Consider the following 19028-nt stretch of genomic DNA (forward strand, 5'->3'; position numbering starts at 1 on the left):
ACTCAAGGGCCTTGAATGTAGACGAAGACGGGAAGTTTGGCGTGCCTGGAAGCGTTTGACGGCGCAACCACATTGAGGAACAGGCAATCTTCAAACTGTGACTTTCCAATGAATCGAGTTTTTGCGCTCTGGGAAACATATTTGAGCCTAAACTGAAGATGGCTCAGTATCCAGTAGGTTCAAATTTCAGCGAAATGGAATTACTCCCTTTATTTGCGTTCTTTGTCTGACGACTCCTGACTGGGTCTTAGGGAGGCATGAATCTGAGATCACCCAAAGGAGGTGCAGCGTAACGCATTCCGAGCCAGTGAGTAACATCGTGTCCAAGGCCTTTGCTCCTGTATTTGCTGTATGATACATCGACTACGGGTGCCATGGCATTGACAAGAGTAAAGAACAGCACTATTGCTATCAGTGACACACAAGTAGGACGAAGGCGAATATTGGGCGAGGTATGAAATCACTGCCATCATTATAGGGAGCCGCCTTGTCAAGCCCCAGACATCTCATTTATACATCAACATAGTGCACCTTTCTTTTGGATTTCGGATGCTGGTCAAGCTGTCAGTCTTGTAGGAGAAGGCCCAGAACCACTGCCAAGAGTCGGAACGTGCTGTTGGTTCACTGAACCACCAACTGGCGTTGGTGGTTATAACCGAAATATTGGGGCAAGCCTTTTGTACATCATCGATAGAGGCCTAAACCATATTGTAGACCTTTCTTGTCATGGGCAGATGTGAGAGCCACGATCAGGCTTGTCTGGCATTTGATAGGCGATAGACCAACAGCCACGAGTGTGGTCTATAACGGTTTCTATTGTGAAGTATCAATACAGGAGCCAAACCATATTCGTATGCTTCTAGATCGGGGTCCAAGCCTTGGGAACATATTATTCAATATGGACGAAACGCTCCGGTTCCGCAACTGGAATAAGAGTGGGAAAGCTCAGCTGGTTCTTGTAAGCCACAAGATGAAATTGACAGACTGATTCTTCTGTGCTTGGTAAGATTCCAGAAGCTTGGGTCATTGATATGTGGCTGATTTCAGATAGCAGGGCATATCGAACTTGAATTCTCATAAATGCTAGTGGTATGACCATGAACAGTGAAGAGCTTGTCCTTATCATCTTTGCTTTTCAACCTGCTTCTCTAAATACAACCCTGAGACAACCCTTGAACCTTTGGAGAGCATTGCTAGATAATCGAGGGCCTCCGAAATTTGTTGTTCCGTGCTAGTGTCTCGTTGTTCCCGTTGTTGGTTTTACCAAACTCAGTCTAACTTCATATTATTCCCAACTTGGCTAATAGGTTCAGCCACCAACAAACAGTATAGGGCAGAGAAGGAGCCGGAGAATGGTTGTCGGAATAGTCTAGCCTCCACTGTATGTAAACCGGATCATGAAAGAGATTTACAACCTTGGCTGATATATTCACCATTGGTCGCGTGGTTCGGAATGCCCGACGCCTTTTTCCATGCAACTTCAATGGGCAAAGCATGGAGGAAATGCATTTGAAAGAGACGATATGCCAATGTCATATGTTTAGAGGTAAGAATATGGCTTATTTCAAGACATAACCTCGTCTTGCATAAGTACTGTCAGAGGAGGAAAGGATTGTTTATGCATCATGTTGCCCTTCCGATATAGGGCAAGTTATCAGCCTTCAGACCAGATTCAGGCATCTCGGCGCTTTAATGAAAAAGAGTTAGCATCGGAGGAAAGTAATTACTACGTAGTACATATCCATTCATCGGGATTGTTAGCCCTGAAAGCCACTGAACGTTGGTGGAATCAATATTCATCAAGCGAGGCATGCAAGGGTCTGAATCGAGTCCATTGTGGCGTCAGACAAGCTGTTGTTCCTGGCAGCTGGATCAAGACACCAAGCCTTGATGCTATAGTCGAGATGGCACTTCTGTAATCAACAAGATTAATATTATCTCGCTCGGCCTTGAATTCTAGGAGGCGAAGATTTAATCGTTCTCCTATCTGTGTTCCAATTATTCTAGTCGGCCAATTTCAAACAGTCATGAGCTTCCCTAGCTTCCAACTAATCGCAGCGGCACGAGAACGACCACGCTGAGGACGAGCTTCTCCAATGTTCCAGGGGTGACACTCAAACTATTGAAGTTCATGTACACACTTTCTATGCAGAAGCCTAAAGTTTTCTTCATCTTCAATACAAGGGCCGACTTGAACGAAGTAGTTTCTAGTGCTCTCATCCAGCGTCAAGAAGCAACTTAGGAGTATTGAACAGTGATTCATCAATCACATATGAGTCTTTTATATAACGTCTAATATATCAGCATATACAGCCCAAGGCTAAGAAGGGCAGGATGATTGTCATTATCATTAACATGAAGTCCAAGGTTGTTCTTGGTAAAGTCATAGAGTGAGTACCTACCCTGATGATCTCCACTTTTCCATCGTTGGCTCCACCTTTCCCCAGCCAGCTTGGCTTGTTCTCCTTCTAGTCTTATCTTATCTGTCGCAAAAAAAAAAAAAAATAATCGCTTTCCTACCATTCAACCCGCTAATCTTCTGCAAAATTCCTCTTGATCAACTGGATAGATCCAATGGCACCAACATTGGCATCACGCAAGCGAAAGGTTCTCGCGGAACCTGCTCCCGTTGATGACGAGCTCGCCGGCGTGGAATTGGACGGAGTTTTGTCACAGAGCGAAGATGGATCTGACTTTGAGGAAAGCGATCTTGAGGATGGACTCGACGGCCAAGACACGAATGAGCACGACGGAGACGATGATGACGAAGATGATGATGACGAGGACGATGATGCGTACAGCGAAGACGCCTCCTCCGACGTAGACGACAGCTTCACGGCTCCTCCCCCACTCGACATTGATAATTCGGAACCAAACTATCGCGTCGTCAAGGATGCCAACGGCGGGGAGCGCTACGAGTACGCTGAGGTTGATCCTGTCTATGACAGCGACGATTCAGATGCCCAAGGCCCAACCAACACAATTGGCAACATTCCCCTCTCTTTCTACGACTCCTATCCTCACATCGGATACGATATCAATGGCAAGAAGATTATGCGCCCAGCCACTGGGGAGGCTCTGGATGCTCTCCTCGACAGTATTGAGATTCCCAAGGGTTGGACTGGCTTGACAGATCCTGAAACTGGAAAACCTTTGGATTTGACCCAGGACCAGCTTGAACTTCTTAAACGACTACAAATGAACGAGGTTCCCAACGAGGATTACGATCCTTACCCTGTATGTCCTTCACTTCAATTCCATTGCCCGACACCGCTAACTATCGCAGGATATGGTGCCATACTTCACCAGTATTGAGGAAAAGATGCCTCTGAGCGCTGCGCCAGAACCGAAGCGGCGATTTGTTCCCTCAAAGCATGAAGCCAAGCGTGTTGCCAAGCTTGTCCGAGCCATCAAGGAAGGACGCATCCTACCATACAAGCCTCCCGAGGAGCGACAACGAGAAGAGGAAGAGAAGGAAGAGTCTTACTACGATGTATGGGCAAATGAAGAGCCTCAAGACCCCCATGTTATGAACATCCCAGCTCCCAAGCTCGCTCCTCCTGGATACGACCTTAGCTACAACCCACCACCCGAGTACTTGCCGACCGAGGAGGAAAAGGAAGCCTGGAAGAACCAAGATCCCGAGGAGAGAGAAAAGGAGTACTTGCCTGCCAAATTCGACTCGCTGCGCAAGGTTCCTGGTTATGGCGAGTTCGTCAAGGAACGCTTCGATCGCTGTCTGGATCTTTACCTCGCGCCACGAATCAGGAAGAACAGGCTCAACATCGACCCCAATTCTCTTCTGCCCAAGCTTCCTCGACCAGAAGACCTCAAGCCTTTCCCCACCCTCAACCAGACCATCTTCCGTGGCCACGATGGTCGAGTCCGTTCTGTATCGTTCAGTCCAGATGGTGAGTTCGTGGCTTCAGGTGGCGATGACGGCACAGTCCGTGTTTGGGCTCTCAACGGTCACCAAGAATGGATGGCAAAGCTTAGCAGCGAGGAGCCAGTCAACATTGTGCGATGGCGGCCCAATAAGGAGACCTTTATTCTGGCTGCTGCCGCTGGAGAGGATCTTTTTTTCATGATTCCCTCGGTAGCCAGTGACGCTGTTGAGAAAGCCAGTCGCGATGTTCTCGACGCTGGCTTCGGCTACGCTACTAATGGCGCACAGCCCAGTGCAGTTAATGGTGTGAAGAAAGAACCTCCTGCCAAGTGGTCACGACCTGGAGGCAAGCTGGAAGCTGCTGGTGTACTGCTCATGGCTACTGTCAGGTCAACAATCAAGGTCATCAGCTGGCATAGGCGAGGTGAGTTCATCTCCACTGTCTCACCAACCGGACAAAGGAGCTCAGTCGCCATCCATACGCTCTCCAAGCATCTCAGTCAAATCCCTTTCCGAAAGCTGCCTGGTCTTGCCCAGACGGCTCAGTTCCATCCTTCAAGGCCACTGTTCTTTGTTGCTACTCAGCGCATGATCAGGTGCTACGATCTCCAGCGCCAGGAACTCGTCAAGGTTGTTCAACCTGGTGCCCGATGGATCTCTTCATTTGATATTCACCCTGGTGGAGATAACCTTATTGTTGGCTCATACGACAGGAGACTGCTGTGGCATGATCTTGATCTGTCGTCTCGCCCTTACAAGACGATGCGATTCCACCCCGAAGCAATCCGGGCTGTCAAATTCCACCGCAGCCTGCCTCTCTTCGCTGATGCCAGTGATGACGGAACATTACAGATCTTCCACGGCAAGGTTGTGAGCGATCTTATGGAGAACGCGACTATTGTACCTGTCAAGATGCTCAAGGGCCATAAAGTAATCAACAAGCTGGGTGTCCTTGACGTGGACTGGCACCCTAAGCACCCATGGTGTCTCAGTGCTGGTGCAGATGGAACCTGCAGGCTCTGGGCATGATGATGGTGTGGTGAATGGTTCTACCCGTACCATAAGGGGAGACGAGAACTTAATTTTGGTCGCCGTGGATTTTCTTCCAGCGATGGCGTTAGGAAACAGAAAACAGAATTACATCATATTTTTATTCATACTTTTGCGTCAATATATTCTGCTTTGTGATCTTGTTTCTAGATCCCGTCAAGGACTTAAAAAATATTCCAACCTACTTCACACTGCATATTTGATGTGCATTGTTGATAAGGGCAGCAAAGCGTCAGCTACAGGTGGCCACGCAATTTCGACGCACCCTCGTAGCCAGCATCATATATTTTACTGCACGCGTTGCATTCAAGACTCAATTATCGACATTCACATCAATTGACAATCATTCTCATGTGATTAACAAAATAGGATTCGTAAAACATAACTAGCTGCTAAAGCAAACGACCTAAAGTACCATAGTCTGCATCCTCGTTATGGCTAAAATATAGCCAGCTTTGACCTTGTCTTCTCGCCTTTTCATCAATGGCAACCTGCCGCACTGATATCGCATGTTCCAAGACCACAAGGATCTTCAACCATCTGAGCACTGAACTCAAATGTTTCGGGTGTCTTCAGCGCATTACAGCTCCTCACGGATCTTTGCCTTAGCATCAGCCTCGGCCTCCGCAGCCTTCTGCTTCGCAGCCTGGCCACCAAGCTGAAGCTGGTTGGCAACCCAGTTGTAGGTATCGCGGGCAGTTTCTCCGAGCTTAGCGAAGAAAGTTCCAGTCGGGGAGCTGGTGCCGTACCTAAAGTACGTGGATTGCTTTCGTGCTTCAGCCTTCAGATCCTCAAGCTTAGATCCTTGTGGCACAGGCACACCATAGCTATCGAGGTAGGACTTGAGATCAGTCTCGGTCCACTCATCGAAGGCAGACTGCTTGGCAGAGTTAGTGGCCGAAGTAAGGTAGCTAGTGGCTGAAGCCCAGGTAGATCCTCCGGCCGAAGAAGCGGAAGAGTAGGCGGACTGAGCAGCATCATAGAGCTCATCGCGAGTGGCATCCTTCTTCTCGGCTACCTGCTTGGCAGCAGCATCTCCGTTGCGCTGAAGGTACTTCTTCAAGTTGTCGTAGCTAAAGTCATCAAAGGTCCAGGCGTTTCCACCGTGGTAGGCAACGTGGGCGTTCTTGCGGACGAGAGCCTCGAGCTCATTCTTCTTGGAGCCCTGGGGAACAGGGACGCCACGAGCGTCGAGATAAGACTTGAGACGGCTATCGGACCAGGTTCCAACAGCCTGGTTGAAAGCATCCTGAGCAGCCAAAGAAGCGCTGTCGGTGGCTTTGGCGTACTGGTTCTGGGCATTAGAGGTGGCAGCACCGTAAGCGGATGCAGCGCTGGCAGAAATGTTATCACCGAGGATATCGGCTCGATGCTTGCGGACGAGGGCGCGGAGTTCGTTGGCCTTGGTGCCCTGAGGAACAGCAATACCGTTCTTGTCGCAGAACTCCTTGAGCTGGGACTCGCTCCAGGCATCAATGATCATGTCAGTAAGAGTGGCGTATGCGCCCTGAGCGCTGGCGGTGGCACTAGCGGCCTGATCCTGAGCCTTGAGGTAGGCAAGACGAGAGTTGCGTCGAACGGAGGCAATGAGCTTATCGCGTGTCATGGGCTGAGGGGCGGGGAATCCATGGGTGTCAAGCCATTCCTTGAGATCAGACTCGGACCATGTTTCGTAGAGCCAGTTACCGGGGTACGATGAAGCCTGGTTGGCCTTCTTGGCAACGGTCTCGTAGCTAGAGCGAGCCTTCTGGAGAAGCGTATCACGGTGGCGGGGTTGGGGGACTGTGATGAGTGATTAGTTCTCTAGCAAATCAAAACCATCATGGCCAGAACAGCAAATGGACTTACCAGGAATTCCATGTTTGTCGGCAAATGCCTTCAACTGGCTCTCAGTCCAAGTGTCGAGAATCCAATCCTTGACGTTGAGCCAGGCAGATTGGGCGTTGCCCTCAGTCTCATACCAGTTGGCCTTTACCTGGGACAAAAGGCTATCCTTTGAGGCAGCGGCCTCGTTCTTGGCCTCCTTACCCTTTGATTGCAAGTAAGAGCTGAGTTGGTTGGTGTCCCAGCTGTTGTAAGGAGTAACAACGTGATTCTCCCAGTTCTTCTCAATCAAGGACTCGAGATCCTTGCGGTCGGCAGGTGTTGGGTAGGGGACATCGTGATCTGAGAGCCAGCGCTCCAGCTCGGTCTCGTGCCACTTGTTGTAAACTGACTTTTGTTAGACCATGCGGCAGACCAGGAGGAAGGGCGGTGGCAAGCTTACCAGGCTTTGAGCCAGGGAGCCATGTGCTGGCGGTGACACCGCTGATGGCTACCGTGGCCAAGACGGCGTTCAAAAATCTCATTTTGGCTGCTGCTTCTGCTTCAGAGAGATGGAAATGTTGGTACAAATCTTGTTCCTTGTGTAGACAATGCCAAGTCGCGAAGAAATGACAGGAGTTAGGTCGCAGAAGAGTGTGATGATAGGAATCACCTCGGGGGAATTAGAAGGTAAAGAATTGGAAGAGGAATGAGAATGGAAGAGTTACGCAACTGAAGCGAGATGAGGGTGTGAAAAGAAAAGACACATTGTAGGTAGGAGAGCAAGCCACGGGAAGGGAAATCTATCACGTCACTGTGCCGTTGTCATGGGTGGCTGGAATTTGGCAGTTTACACTGAGTAACAGAGAGGTACAGAATACTTACGCAACAGCTAAGCAAAGCCTGAATTGTGAGAGGCAGTTGCACCAAAACAGTTCCACAAGAGTCTGTATCACAATACTTCATCACTCGTCAACAAAGGGGCAGCAGCGTCACCATCAGCATCATCATTGCCTATCGTTCATCATCGCGATGTGATTTTGCACAAACAAGCCTTGGATGAGTGCCCTCCCCAGGCGCCACCATGACGTACTTTGCATGACCCGCCCCGCACAAGCTCCAGGCTCGAACAGGTAAGTCGCCAGATGACTAAGTCCAGCCGGTACATATCGGTACATTCCGCTGCCAGAAACTGCCCTAGCTGGGCTGAAAATGTCCTTTCTGTGAAGCACATGCTTGTTTCTCATCCATGTTTAATCGAACCGCACTCCTAGAGGTCGATCTCGATTCTCGAATGGAACAAATGCTCCGGTGGGGTTACCTTCCGGCCAGATCCATTCATATCAAATACTGCTAGTCTAGGTCACACAGATCAATAAATAGATGCCTGAGAAGGGCATATTTGTTTCCAGCTGCATCAGCAGGTCTTCAGGTAATTGTCAAATTGTTGCTGACATAATGATCTTTGCCTGGAGACTACGACTTGGCTGGGTGTTGTAGAAATGACTACCTTGGAATCGTTGAATGACTGGGTCTGGAGTGTTGAAACCCTGTCCCTACTGTTGATCTCATATAATTATAATTCTAGGTATATCAACATAAAACAACCTGCTCAAATAGTACCTAAAACTCCATAGGTAGTAAAGGCATCTACATTAAAGACGTTGACATCTACGATTCCAAGGCGTCAATGTCGACTTTTAGACTCCCGAGTCGAGTCAATTCACCATTCAAAAGTCAAGGCCCCATGAGAGACGGCGGTATGTCGAGATAGTGTTACATTGATCTATGTTCGCCTTTGCCGCGTCTAATCCCCAATGCCCCGGCTCGTTTGACCAGTAACCCAGTCCGCAATATCTAACATCATCACAATTAAGCGTAGAAGTTGACAGTCTGTTCAGTTTAGTTAGCAAGCAAATTGCATGGCACGACTCCAAGTTTTTATCACTTACATCCTTCTTCTTGGCCTGCACCTCAGCAATGGCATCAACATAATGCTCGTGGCCAATCTTGTTCTTGCCTGATCGCAAAGCAATCATACCAGCCTCCACACAAACAGCCTTCAACATAGCACCTCCAAACTCATCCGTGCTTCGGGCCAACTCACCCCAATTGACACCGGGGTCAACCTTCATCTTGCGGGAATGAATCTTCAAGATCTGAGCGCGGGCCTCCTCATTTGGCAGGGGGAATTCAATCTTGCGATCGAGTCGGCCAGATCGGAGAAGCGCAGGATCAAGAACATCGACTCGGTTTGTTGCAGCCAACACCTTGATTCGGTCATCAGAGGCGAAACCGTCAAGCTGGTTCAGTAGCTCCAACATGGTTCGCTGAACTTCACGGTCGCCACTCTTCTCGCTGTCGAAGCGCTTGGTACCAACCGCATCCAATTCGTCGATGAAAATAATCGCAGGAGCCTTTTCTTTAGCCAGCGCAAAGCAGTCCCGTACGAGCTTGGCGCCATCACCAATGAACATCTGAACCAGTTGAGGACCTGCCAGCTTCAAGAACGTAGCGTCCGTCTGTGCTGCGCAGGCTCGTGCTAGTAAAGTCTTGCCTGTACCTGGGGGACCGTACATCAGTGCACCTAAGTAGAGTTAGTATATACGATTGGCTTTCACGACTTCTCCTCCAATGTTACCTTTTGGGGCCTTGATGCCAATCTTCTTGAAACGCTCAGCCTCCTTCATGGGCCATACGATTGCTTCCACCAACTCTTCAATCTGCTTATCCAGTCCACCAACATCAGTGTACTGTTCTGTGGGCTTCTCATCCACCTCCATAGCCTTGACACGGCTGTCGTACTCGGCCGGGAGCGTATCGAGAATAAGGTACGAGTCCTTGTTGACACCAATAAGGTCGCCAGGCTTTAAGTTATCGGCGTCGACCAGGCCAATCAAAGGGAGGAAGATTGTTTGTCGCGTAGACGTCTTGATAACGGCTGATTTTCCAACTCGAGTGGCATCCAGGTCAATGTTGGCACCCTCTTCTGATGATTCGGCCGTAGGGTCCAGGTCAAGCAGCTCAACGACGTTACCAACCAGGTAAGGGAGTTGTCTATAAACCAAGTTAGCGATGACATCCACATTTCCATGGCTCACCGGAAACAAACCTGTTGTTGGCAATCTTGTCCTGGTTCTCCTTGATCTTCTCACCCATGGCAGCCTTCTCGTGTGATAACCGCGAGAACTCACTCTTCATGATGCGAGAATCATTCTCTAGCAATCGTTTGCGGGTTTGAATGTCTTGTGTGCTCAGCCCCAGGATCTCTTCGTCAAGGATGTCGTCCTCCTCTTCCTCTGCATCTTGCATGTCGGCGTCGCCATCAGTAGGCTTCTTCTCTTTCTTGTCGTCACCATCTCTCTTCTTCTCCTCCTTGTCTCGGCGGTCGAGATCATCGAGCTCCTCGAGAGTCGACATGGTGGGAAATGACGTGGATTGAATCTGATCTGAATGCGTTGATACAGCTACAAGCTCGTATTAGGGGTGATGGAGGTAAACGCAAGGTCGTTGTGGGTGGCGGGCAGCTGTGAATTGAATGCAAAAGTCAAAAGCTATGGATGCTCCAACGACAGACACCAAAGATCAAGCTGTCAGGTAGGCAGTCAGGTCGCGCGTAATCAGCCTGGCCTGCCAGCAACAGCCCGGCATTGGCTCCAGTGGCCTTGCAGTGCCGGGGATCGGCGGTGGGTTGATCCGGTGCACGGGCCAAGCACGGATCGAAACTCTCTTGCAATTGGCATGTAGCGGCTGTGAGTGCTTGTGGAATTTTTGATCTGGCTACGGAGCCAGGAAGACAATTTCATGTATGTACAGCATTAACTCTCGAATGGTTGATACTCTGTTCTGACATGCCCCATAGCTAGAAAGTATGGCTTCACGAATATCACGGGCTGCGTCGCCCTGTCTGCGTCAATTGCGCAGAGAATCACACCTCTCACACGGGCCATGGACAACGACTCTTCGCAGTATTTCGACGTCGCCAAACTATTCGGCTGCGGTTACCGAGGTTCGAAAGCCAATCGACCACGCTCCCATTACCAAACCTCCCAGCGCCCGACCTGTTGAGACGAGAAAGAGCCAGTTGATCCGGACCTACACATCACTCCTCCGAACGACTCCCTTGATCTTATTCTTTCAACATAGCAATTTGACGGCCGTAGAGTGGGCTGCAGTGCGGCGAGAGCTGAAGAAGACTCTTTCCACAGTTCCCAAGCCCAATGCGATTCCTGGTGCTGAACCTGTCGATATCACCCCATTAGTCCAATTACAGGTGGTGCGAACCAACATGCTGCGCGTGGCACTCAAGCTTGTTGAGTTCTACGACCCTGAAGCTGCTGCTGCGTCGAAGAAGACAACGAGGACGGTGCGGGGCCCTGTTGTGCATGATCTTTCCGAAGCTGCCTATGAAACCATCAAGAATGCCGAAGTACCCGAGGACTCAAGCTACGCCCAGATCGAGCCAGTAATGGTTGGCCCTTTGGCTGCATTGGTTCTCCCTGCCGTCTCTCCGGCCCATCTCGCTGCAGCATTGAGTGTTCTGGCACCTGTTCCGGGTAAATTCCCGGCTCCTTCGAGGAAGAAGAACCCTGGTTTTCACGATCCCATCTGCCAAAGTGGTCTTGCCAAGTTACTACTTGTCGGTGGCCGCGTTGAAGGCAAGATCTTTGATCAATCTGGTATCAACTGGGTTGGCGGTATTGAGGGCGGCCTGGAAGGCTTGAGGGGCCAGTTGGTGGCCATGCTCCAAGGCGTCGGATTGGGCATCACCAGTACACTGGAGGGCGGAAGCCGAAGCTTGTGGTTGGCTCTGGAGGGCAGAAAGGGCCAGCTAGAAGACGAGACCAAGGGCGACAAAAAGGATGGCGAATGAACATAGAGCTCGGGAGGTTTTGAGATACGATGTACAAATGAGACGCCTTATAAAGGCCATGTATGTGTAGATGTACGAACAGCATATTGGATCGTTGCAATGTCAAAGCTGGCTAGATCGAGAGTTCTTCCGGCAAAACCATATTCTATGGCACGTTGTCCATTGGTTACAGAAGCAAACGTTGGTAAATACTCTGCTGCTTTGGACAAAAGGCAGAATCGTTCCAGCTGATACTCTACCCTTGTCGGGGCCTTGTTAACAAGTGTGGCTTTATCCGTAATGTGTGGCTGAAAGCTACTATTATTATATGCAGGTACTCTAGGTATGCGAGAGCTAACTCCAACCTTACCAAGAACAACCTTGACCTACTATCACCGCCCCGCCTCTCGATCAACTCAATAGTCGCAAACCACTTTACAACAACACGTCAAGATCACCACTTTCCTCTAAGGTATCATAAAGCTGTGAAATAAAGGGAAAACAAGGCGACGGGTAGTTACTGGAGCTCGATTGCGACCTGTTTACTGTTCTATCTCATTCAATTCACCTACCGAACCGTCTACATCGAATCAGCAACATAATTCAACACACACAATATGGACTTCGCTCCTTATCAATCATCTCCCCCGGAGCACTCACGTGTGACCTCTCCCGACTATGCCTCGCCTCGACCATCCTACGATGCCAGACGATCGTTTTCACCCGTCGCCTCTCCTCCACCGCTTCAGCACCCACAGCCACAAAGAGGATGGAGCGGTTTTGATGGCCAGTCAGCTGGCTGGGCGGCCATTAGTCCTGATAACCGCGCTTTCGGTGGACCAAGCACAATGCCTGGTACCTATCCTGCTGCCGAAGTCAGCGAGTTCGACACAAGCTTAGGAATGCGCCTGGATTACGAAGCCTGTCTAGCATATGTCGCATTTCCACCACTGGGGGCGATTATACTGCTGATCTTGGAGCGGAATAGTGACTATGTGAGGTACGATTGCATCTTTATGGCCGTTTTCGAAACTTTCACCAATGTATGTTCGTTTTCTGACACTCGTATTAGGTTTCATGCTTGGCAATCTGCATTGCTATTCACAGCCATTATGGTCTTCCATCTTATATTTTCATGGTCAACGTTCCTGAGCTGGCTCTTTTTCCTTTGTGATATTGCCTTAATCGCTGTTCTCACTCTACGAGCTTACAAAGATGCAGAGATACTCGACAGGTATGCGGAACCCCCCAGTCCATCCCGATCTCGTTATTAATAGACTTCTTAGATTCGAGGTGCCATTCTTCGGTGCCCTCGCTAGTCGATTCCTTGATGATGAGTAACGCATAATTGAGTTGCACGCGCTGCTTGTATTGTATTGTTTTTTTGAGTTTTGTCCATTTAGTCGTATTCACAATACCCCTTCGCAGCTCAGGACTGGCAATCGAATTACCTACCTCATGCTAGAAGCCAACCCTCTGTCGTATCACGTTAATAGATATGCTCACGCCCCTTCTGGCACACTTGAATTGTTCTAGAAAACCAAGTGCCTTCAGCCTCGGCTCTTCCGTCTTGAAATTCAGCTGATTCATCCAGTTCTTGAAGACCGTCTTTCCTACACTTCAAAGTCGCTTAACGTATTTGAGCTTACTTTCAGCCATGGGGAGACAAAAATGAAGTATCTTATTTAGGTCTCTCAAAATATATTTTGAACCCGTGAGGATGGACTCCGTGGAGTCCGTATTCTCAAATCATGCTAGTGCTCCTTGAAAATCTATCACTGCATACTCAACCCTTGCATCTCACTCCTCTAAAACTTGCTAAGTACAGGTGCCACTGTACCCTTGAGCGTAGGCCTCTCCTCGAATACAACCTCTCCAATCTTGGTTTCTAGGGAACTACCCACTTCCAGCCACCTTCCCAGTAGGTCATTGCTTTCTTTAGGCTTTACAGAATCATCTCGAGTTCCGACCGTTATGTGAGCAACGCGGTTTACACACTGCCATTGGTCATTTTGGTCTGCTAAGCGAACCACGATAGCCATGATCCTGTCATCAAACACAGCCTATTTACGGTCAGTTACTGTAGAGCTCATGGGTTTTGGGCCAGCTTACTCGTTCGAGCATGACATCGCATTCGCCAACTTTCCCTTCAGGGTCGCCAGCAGCCTCTGCTTCTTTCTGCAGCGCTGCGTATCTCTGCCAGAGCTCAGGGTGCTCCTTACTGCCGGCCTTGTGCAGCAAAGTGACATGGAATTTTGGCTGTATGCGTCGTGTTTGTTTGAGTTGTGTATAAAGCCGCGAAGTTGTAGGTGGGGTGGCTTTGAAAGCTTGCTCAAGAGCATTGTTGACCTCCTGGGTCGAAATGCCCACAGCCATGTATTCCATCTTTCTTGGCTTCTGAACTTTAGGTTTTTGCTGCTGCGGGTAACTTTTTTTGCCCCTGTCAGGTATATCGTGCCTGAAATCTGGTTTGTAGCCGAGGGCGTAATCCATCGCAGCGTCAAATGCTGCAGCAGAGGGAATCTCTTTGACAAGATTTGGAAATAACTTGTGGAGTTGTGTAACAAGAGTTTCGAGATTCTGTCGGCTGCTAGCTGTAGGATCAAGGTCGATCACAGCATCGAACCCATCGTCGGGTCGAGAGTGCGGATTGCAAGCTTCATATCGGTTGATAAAGCCCTCCATTACGCCAATGAACTTCTCTTTATCGCTTGCTGCATGGATAGTCTGGTGGTTATCACCCCTGGCAATAATTCTTTCCTGGGTAATTCGCCGAATCTCATCGATTGACTCTTCATCATGCTTGAAATTCATGCAGACAAGCTTGGCAGAAGAATGCTGAAGCTTCACATCCGTAATGATCTGCTTCCGTTCGTGTCTCTGTGCGTTGTTTCGGTCTGCAATCACGGCAGGATGGTCTTTGAGTTCGTCCAACACCATCTTTGTGAAGCGTGGAGGCCGGCCCTTGCCAGAGATATTGTCGTTTTGAACATGACCCCAACCGAAAAGGTGCGAGAGTCCCATAGCGAGGGTTGTCTTGCCACAGCCAATGGTGGCAATAGGGCACAGAATAACATCACGAGTGACCTCTGTCATTACAAGAGGATCCAGCTCTCCCATATTAGCTGCATCTGCACCGTTAATGTTCTTGAATTTCAAGAAGTCATCGCGGAGAGCGATGATCCCGTGGTTATTGTTGTACTCCTTTCCCAGCTTCGGGTCTGCGGCAAGTCGTCTTCGGGCGTAAAGCAGATACTCCTCGGTGATTTTGGTGTGTTTCTTGAACTTTGGCTGTTTTCCAGCAATCAAGGCCTTAGTACACTCTCTCCATTGGCGGTACATCAGGTATGGCTCCTCAAACTTGTACTTGAAAAACCAGTCGCGATATGGATGTGTAGAAGGGTCGTGGGACATCTTGCAACGTATAACAAAACCCTCGACATCGCGACCATCGTGTGCTCCAGTTTCAGCTACTTCTTCGAGGAAAGCCTTGACTTGGTGGATGTCGTCCATTGTGATAAGACCCGTTTTACGAAACGCCCACTCATCGGCAAACTCTTGAACGAAACGGCTGGGGTAGGTAGCGAACTCGGGTAGGTTGAGGTTAATACCATGGAGATATAGCCCAGCCTTATCTGGACCGTATGCTAAGATGTGCTCCTCGAATTGGTCATCACAAAGCTCCGCTACGGCAGTCACGTTCCTCTTGCGGAGCTCTCGTGCAAGATCTGCTTTCGTCTTGCCAACGGCAGCCAGTTGTTGTTCTAGGCGCTTCTCTCCGGCGCTAGCATGGCTGACTTGGATGTCATCTCGGTCACCAGTCGAGTGCTTGCTGCACACAATCAATGTGTCGTCTTCCAATCCGGCAATGAAAATGATGCAGCCGTTCTCCTTGAGTGTCAGCTCGTAGGGGCCTTGGGTCCGTGTGAAGATGTTCTCCCACTTGGTCTCATGAACCTCGTTAACATTGAAGAACTTGTCGTAGCCTCTCACGGCGATTTCTGGCTCGTTTCGTCGTGTCTTGGTAGTGAAGAGGCCGCGCGCATATGTGGGCAAATCACGTCGCTTGTAATCCCAGTCCTGCAAGCGCCAGGAGTCGACTTGGATGCCATCCTTTGATCCTTTAACATCGAACGTTGTCTTTTTGATTGCGAATCCGCCGCGTTTCTTGTCCTTTCGGGCACTGTCCAAAGCACGCACCACGTTCGCTACGGCTTGAACGTCCTGGGGAGTATAAGGGGCAGACATTCTGTCGAGAGCCGTTGAAGAAGCTCGAATATTCTGGTGATTCGTGGTGACTCTGCTGAGGGGTGTGAGAAGAGAACGCAGAGAACGACGGTAAGCAAGCATGAGGTTGACGGCGATGGTTCTCAGGCAAGATGAGACGCTTTCCTCACTCGAGGGGCAGGCAATCTTCTGTCAAGTGATCTGAGCCAACTTATTCCAGCAAACCCAAAGGATTGTTTTCCGGAATCCTGAGCATCTGAGATCTGGAGGAACTCACTTTTTTAAAAATCCGAGTCAAGGAAAGAGTCGCGCGCGTGATGATGCTGCAGTTGCTTACAGTGCCCTGTCAAGTGAACTGAACTGGACAACAGTGTGCGTATTATTGTGCACAAAGGGTATCTGTAAATGTGTATAAACTGAAACCAGATACAAGTATTGCCACTGGCTGGGCCTTTATATGTAGACCGGGTCCGCGATGTTATTTCTGTAGACGCAGCTCAAATGAGGTTGTGGCGGTTGTGCTAAGGTTGATGCGGGCCAGGAATAAGTCGAAAACTGCCTTACGGCACCGCCTCAATAAAGAACGAACTTAGACTCTCTTAGTGAGTCAGGCCGCTATTGGGAGCAAGGGCCACACGGAAGAGAAATTAATGTTCAATCAAAGTCCCAGACTTTTGTGTTCAAGTTCGGAAACTGGTAGACCTTTTACTGAGTCATCCCATGGATCCTTTCACTATCAGGTCAGGCAAGCACTTTGGATGTAGAGGGGCAAAGTACTAACTCTGGATGGGTCTTACCCTGGAATGATGGCCTTGCTGTGTCTGATGCGTCACGCCGGCAATAATCGAGCACCAGGTGTAGGAAAAGGGTTAAAGATGACTTATAAGGGCTAGATTAGTTGATAGAGCTTGCCTTCTGCCTAATAGAAGACCATGTGTTGATCTGGATAGGCACCCAATTGAGGAAATCTTAATATTTGGTCAGTCGTCATGATGGGTTGTGGGGTTCCACATGCAAGCTACCCCGCCAAAAATCTTCTACATGCAAAGTTTCAAAGGTTTCGACACTGACGACGCGACAAGCTAGAAACCTATCTTAACTTTGTACATAGAAGGAACTATTCCGACCTCATTCTTCGTCACAATACAGCACCGAATAGAAATTTACAATCATGGCTACCCCAAACCCATTCCTTCTTGCAGCCGATAACAACCCCACGTTGCTGCCCCTCCTCCGAGAGAACCCAGCACTCGCATCATCGCAAGATGAGCATGGTTATTCACTCGTCCACGCCGCTGCCAGCTACAATCATCTCGACCTCCTGCGAGCGCTAGTCCGCGAGTTCAATGTCGACGTCGACCTGAAAGATGAGGACAACGAGACTGCCTTGTTTGTTGTCGAAACCCAAGATGCGGCGCAGGTCCTCGTCGAAGAGCTCGGAGCAAACATCAACCACCGGGGATCAGAAGGGTTAACAGCTAGAGAAAAGATTGAAGCGGAAGCTGAATTTCCTGCTGTTGCGGAATACCTAGCCATGATCGAAGCCAAGAAGGCCGATGATCCTGCCTCGACCGCAGCGGCTGTCATGCCTGAAGTTATCCCCCACCCTCCAGAGGGAATGAAGGTTACTGTTGGCACGATGGACGAGACCACAGACATTCCCGAGGAAATCGACCCAGAGTTCCGAAGGAGAATCGAGGAACTGGCTCAACGCGACGATTTCAATACCCCTCAAGGTCAAGCCGAGCTGCGGAAGTTGGTTGAGGATGCTGTTCTGGGTGAGGGTGGTGTCGGGGATGAACGAAACGTGCGATCAAAGCAAGATTAGGAGTTCAATCCGACGATTTCGTCTCCCACATGAGATACCTCCCGGCCGCGCTGGGTGGTCTCAGGATAGTGAGGTCATCACTGTTGCCAGATACACTTCTCGAGAAGCTCGTAGCACTAAGGGAAACCCAGGTCCTCGAAGGACAAGCAACTAGCACATCCATGAGCAAGCCACGAAGCCACTGTGCTGACATGAAACCCTCCCAACTCAACTTGCAGACCTTGGATTCCTTGGGATCGTCGCCTGGCACAGAATACCTTGAAAGATAGGGGTCGATGCTGTCACGAGGCTCCACACGCGAGCTACCAAGGCGAATGAGTGAGAGCCACTCGTAAACTTCTGTGGCAAAGTATTCCAGAGACTCGCGATCATTTTCAGAGAGAACCTCTGGGTCGACATCGAGACTTGGTTGAAGAACAGCGATATCCTGCGATATGTTGGATGTTGATATACAGGCTGTGGGAGAGAACTTTTGCAGGGGATCAGGATTCGGGGCTTGGAAAGCATTAGTATGAGATCGACATACGGGTTTAGAGAGCCTGATTGTGCTTACTTTGGGTTGTGCTATTGCAGAAGAGCCATGTCATGGGTTGAGTGAAGACAGACTTGCAGGCATAGATCAGCCTGTCATAGCCTTTGTGTCCTCGAAGCATGGATGGATCTCTAAGGTTGTATGTTACCACTTCACGAGAGTTAGCTGTTGTTCCTGGCACTTGTTATCTGGCCACTCACCCCAACGTGGTTTTGACCCTCTCCCACCCTTTGCACCATATGGTTTACCAACAAGTCCTGCACGTTCATACGTCTCCTTGTCCACGAACATGGCTAATATACCTGCTAAGCGTTAGTATATAATCTCTAAGGATTTGATCCAGCTGTATACCTTCGCGCAAGGTAAATAGTGTGCTAACCGCTGTCTGTCCCTCCGAGAGCATCATGATATCACCTGGAAACAGGGTCAACGTCAGAAACACTTAACCACAGAGCGAACTGCTTGCCCTTTTTGATGTACTCAGTAAAAAAGTCGCCTTGGAGAATATCTCCAAGCGACATTACTACCTTTGAGTAGCGAGGGGCATTTTGAGCGTTGCTCAGCTGCTGACAAGCAGCATCGTAGGCCTCTGAAGGTAGAATTAGATCAACCTAACCTCAGTTCAGTATTTAATTCATTCTGAGCGTCCATGCTTGTTCAAACCTTATGAATGAAATCCAACGACATAACTGCGGTCCAAGGCTTGCCCTTGCGAGGAGCTTGCTTGGTATCAAGGTAACCCATAGTGCCGTATGAAACAAAACATTTCGGCGATTGATAAATCGACGGCGCAGCAGCTGGAAACATGGTTGAAGGTCAGGAAAAGTATGATATTATACCGTGTGTGATG

The 19028-nt window shown here is 49.4% G+C and overlaps 8 protein-coding genes across 8 annotated transcripts; 4 read left to right on the plus strand and 4 right to left on the minus strand.

The window, feature by feature from the left end:
* The first annotated feature begins 2490 nt into the window (after nucleotides 1-2490).
* FOXG_10250 (ribosome biogenesis protein ERB1) lies at nucleotides 2491-5234 on the plus strand. The gene is made up of 2 exons (XM_018389493.1): nucleotides 2491-3237; nucleotides 3287-5234. The coding sequence occupies exons 1-2, from the start codon at nucleotides 2575-2577 to the stop codon at nucleotides 4913-4915; spliced, it is 2292 nt and encodes a 763-aa protein (XP_018247781.1). The 5' UTR covers nucleotides 2491-2574; the 3' UTR covers nucleotides 4916-5234.
* A 14-nt stretch (nucleotides 5235-5248) lies between these two features.
* Nucleotides 5249-7783, minus strand: FOXG_10251 (uncharacterized protein). The gene is made up of 3 exons (XM_018389494.1): nucleotides 7203-7783; nucleotides 6785-7147; nucleotides 5249-6718 (listed from the first exon to the last, which is right to left on the minus strand). Exons 1-3 carry the CDS (start codon nucleotides 7282-7284, stop codon nucleotides 5517-5519), a joined length of 1647 nt encoding a protein of 548 aa, XP_018247782.1. The 5' UTR covers nucleotides 7285-7783; the 3' UTR covers nucleotides 5249-5516.
* A 420-nt stretch (nucleotides 7784-8203) lies between these two features.
* On the minus strand, nucleotides 8204-10361 carry FOXG_10252 (26S protease regulatory subunit 6A). The gene is made up of 4 exons (XM_018389495.1): nucleotides 9852-10361; nucleotides 9381-9796; nucleotides 8692-9326; nucleotides 8204-8632 (listed from the first exon to the last, which is right to left on the minus strand). Exons 1-4 carry the CDS (start codon nucleotides 10157-10159, stop codon nucleotides 8612-8614), a joined length of 1380 nt encoding a protein of 459 aa, XP_018247783.1. The 5' UTR covers nucleotides 10160-10361; the 3' UTR covers nucleotides 8204-8611.
* A 120-nt stretch (nucleotides 10362-10481) lies between these two features.
* Nucleotides 10482-11900, plus strand: FOXG_10253 (uncharacterized protein). The gene is made up of 2 exons (XM_018389496.1): nucleotides 10482-10545; nucleotides 10602-11900. The coding sequence occupies exon 2, from the start codon at nucleotides 10611-10613 to the stop codon at nucleotides 11610-11612; it is 1002 nt and encodes a 333-aa protein (XP_018247784.1). The 5' UTR covers nucleotides 10482-10545; nucleotides 10602-10610; the 3' UTR covers nucleotides 11613-11900.
* A 40-nt stretch (nucleotides 11901-11940) lies between these two features.
* FOXG_10254 (uncharacterized protein) lies at nucleotides 11941-13315 on the plus strand. Its single transcript, XM_018389497.1, has 3 exons — nucleotides 11941-12591; nucleotides 12664-12825; nucleotides 12878-13315. Exons 1-3 carry the CDS (start codon nucleotides 12209-12211, stop codon nucleotides 12930-12932), a joined length of 600 nt encoding a protein of 199 aa, XP_018247785.1. The 5' UTR covers nucleotides 11941-12208; the 3' UTR covers nucleotides 12933-13315.
* Nucleotides 13316-13399: 84 nt separating this feature from the next.
* Nucleotides 13400-15941, minus strand: FOXG_10255 (uncharacterized protein; the record flags this gene model as incomplete). Its single annotated transcript, XM_018389498.1, has 2 exons — nucleotides 13400-13654; nucleotides 13704-15941. 2 exons carry the CDS (start codon nucleotides 15939-15941, stop codon nucleotides 13400-13402), a joined length of 2493 nt encoding a protein of 830 aa, XP_018247786.1.
* Nucleotides 15942-16428: 487 nt separating this feature from the next.
* On the plus strand, nucleotides 16429-18522 carry FOXG_10256 (uncharacterized protein). Its single transcript, XM_018389499.1, has one exon. The coding sequence runs from the start codon at nucleotides 16990-16992 to the stop codon at nucleotides 17644-17646; it is 657 nt and encodes a 218-aa protein (XP_018247787.1). The 5' UTR covers nucleotides 16429-16989; the 3' UTR covers nucleotides 17647-18522.
* Nucleotides 17651-18985, minus strand: FOXG_10257 (ribonuclease P/MRP protein subunit POP1; the record flags this gene model as incomplete). Its single annotated transcript, XM_018389500.1, has 6 exons — nucleotides 17651-18141; nucleotides 18200-18328; nucleotides 18379-18480; nucleotides 18530-18592; nucleotides 18645-18789; nucleotides 18842-18985. The coding sequence occupies 6 exons, from the start codon at nucleotides 18983-18985 to the stop codon at nucleotides 17651-17653; spliced, it is 1074 nt and encodes a 357-aa protein (XP_018247788.1).
* Nucleotides 18986-19028: the final 43 nt, after the last annotated feature.

The sequence above is a fragment of the Fusarium oxysporum genome, chromosome 7 (genome assembly GCF_000149955.1).
Source record: "Fusarium oxysporum f. sp. lycopersici 4287 chromosome 7, whole genome shotgun sequence".
NCBI lineage: Eukaryota > Fungi > Ascomycota > Sordariomycetes > Hypocreales > Nectriaceae > Fusarium > Fusarium oxysporum.

Coding starts and splice junctions, on each gene's coding strand:
- FOXG_10250 (XM_018389493.1), top strand. CDS start 2,575: ATGGCACCAACATTGGCATCACGCAAGCGAAAGGTTCTCGCGGAACCT. Junction 3,238..3,286: donor AGGATTACGATCCTTACCCT/GTATGTCCTTCA, acceptor TAACTATCGCAG/GATATGGTGCCATACTTCAC.
- FOXG_10251 (XM_018389494.1), bottom strand. CDS start 7,284: ATGAGATTTTTGAACGCCGTCTTGGCCACGGTAGCCATCAGCGGTGTC. Junction 7,148..7,202: donor GCTCCCTGGCTCAAAGCCTG/GTAAGCTTGCCA, acceptor AACAAAAGTCAG/TTTACAACAAGTGGCACGAG. Junction 6,719..6,784: donor CGACAAACATGGAATTCCTG/GTAAGTCCATTT, acceptor CACTCATCACAG/TCCCCCAACCCCGCCACCGT.
- FOXG_10252 (XM_018389495.1), bottom strand. CDS start 10,159: ATGTCGACTCTCGAGGAGCTCGATGATCTCGACCGCCGAGACAAGGAG. Junction 9,797..9,851: donor GACAAGATTGCCAACAACAG/GTTTGTTTCCGG, acceptor CTTGGTTTATAG/ACAACTCCCTTACCTGGTTG. Junction 9,327..9,380: donor TGGCATCAAGGCCCCAAAAG/GTAACATTGGAG, acceptor AACTCTACTTAG/GTGCACTGATGTACGGTCCC.
- FOXG_10253 (XM_018389496.1), top strand. CDS start 10,611: ATGGCTTCACGAATATCACGGGCTGCGTCGCCCTGTCTGCGTCAATTG.
- FOXG_10254 (XM_018389497.1), top strand. CDS start 12,209: ATGGACTTCGCTCCTTATCAATCATCTCCCCCGGAGCACTCACGTGTG. Junction 12,592..12,663: donor CGGAATAGTGACTATGTGAG/GTACGATTGCAT, acceptor CACTCGTATTAG/GTTTCATGCTTGGCAATCTG. Junction 12,826..12,877: donor GATGCAGAGATACTCGACAG/GTATGCGGAACC, acceptor TAGACTTCTTAG/ATTCGAGGTGCCATTCTTCG.
- FOXG_10256 (XM_018389499.1), top strand. CDS start 16,990: ATGGCTACCCCAAACCCATTCCTTCTTGCAGCCGATAACAACCCCACG.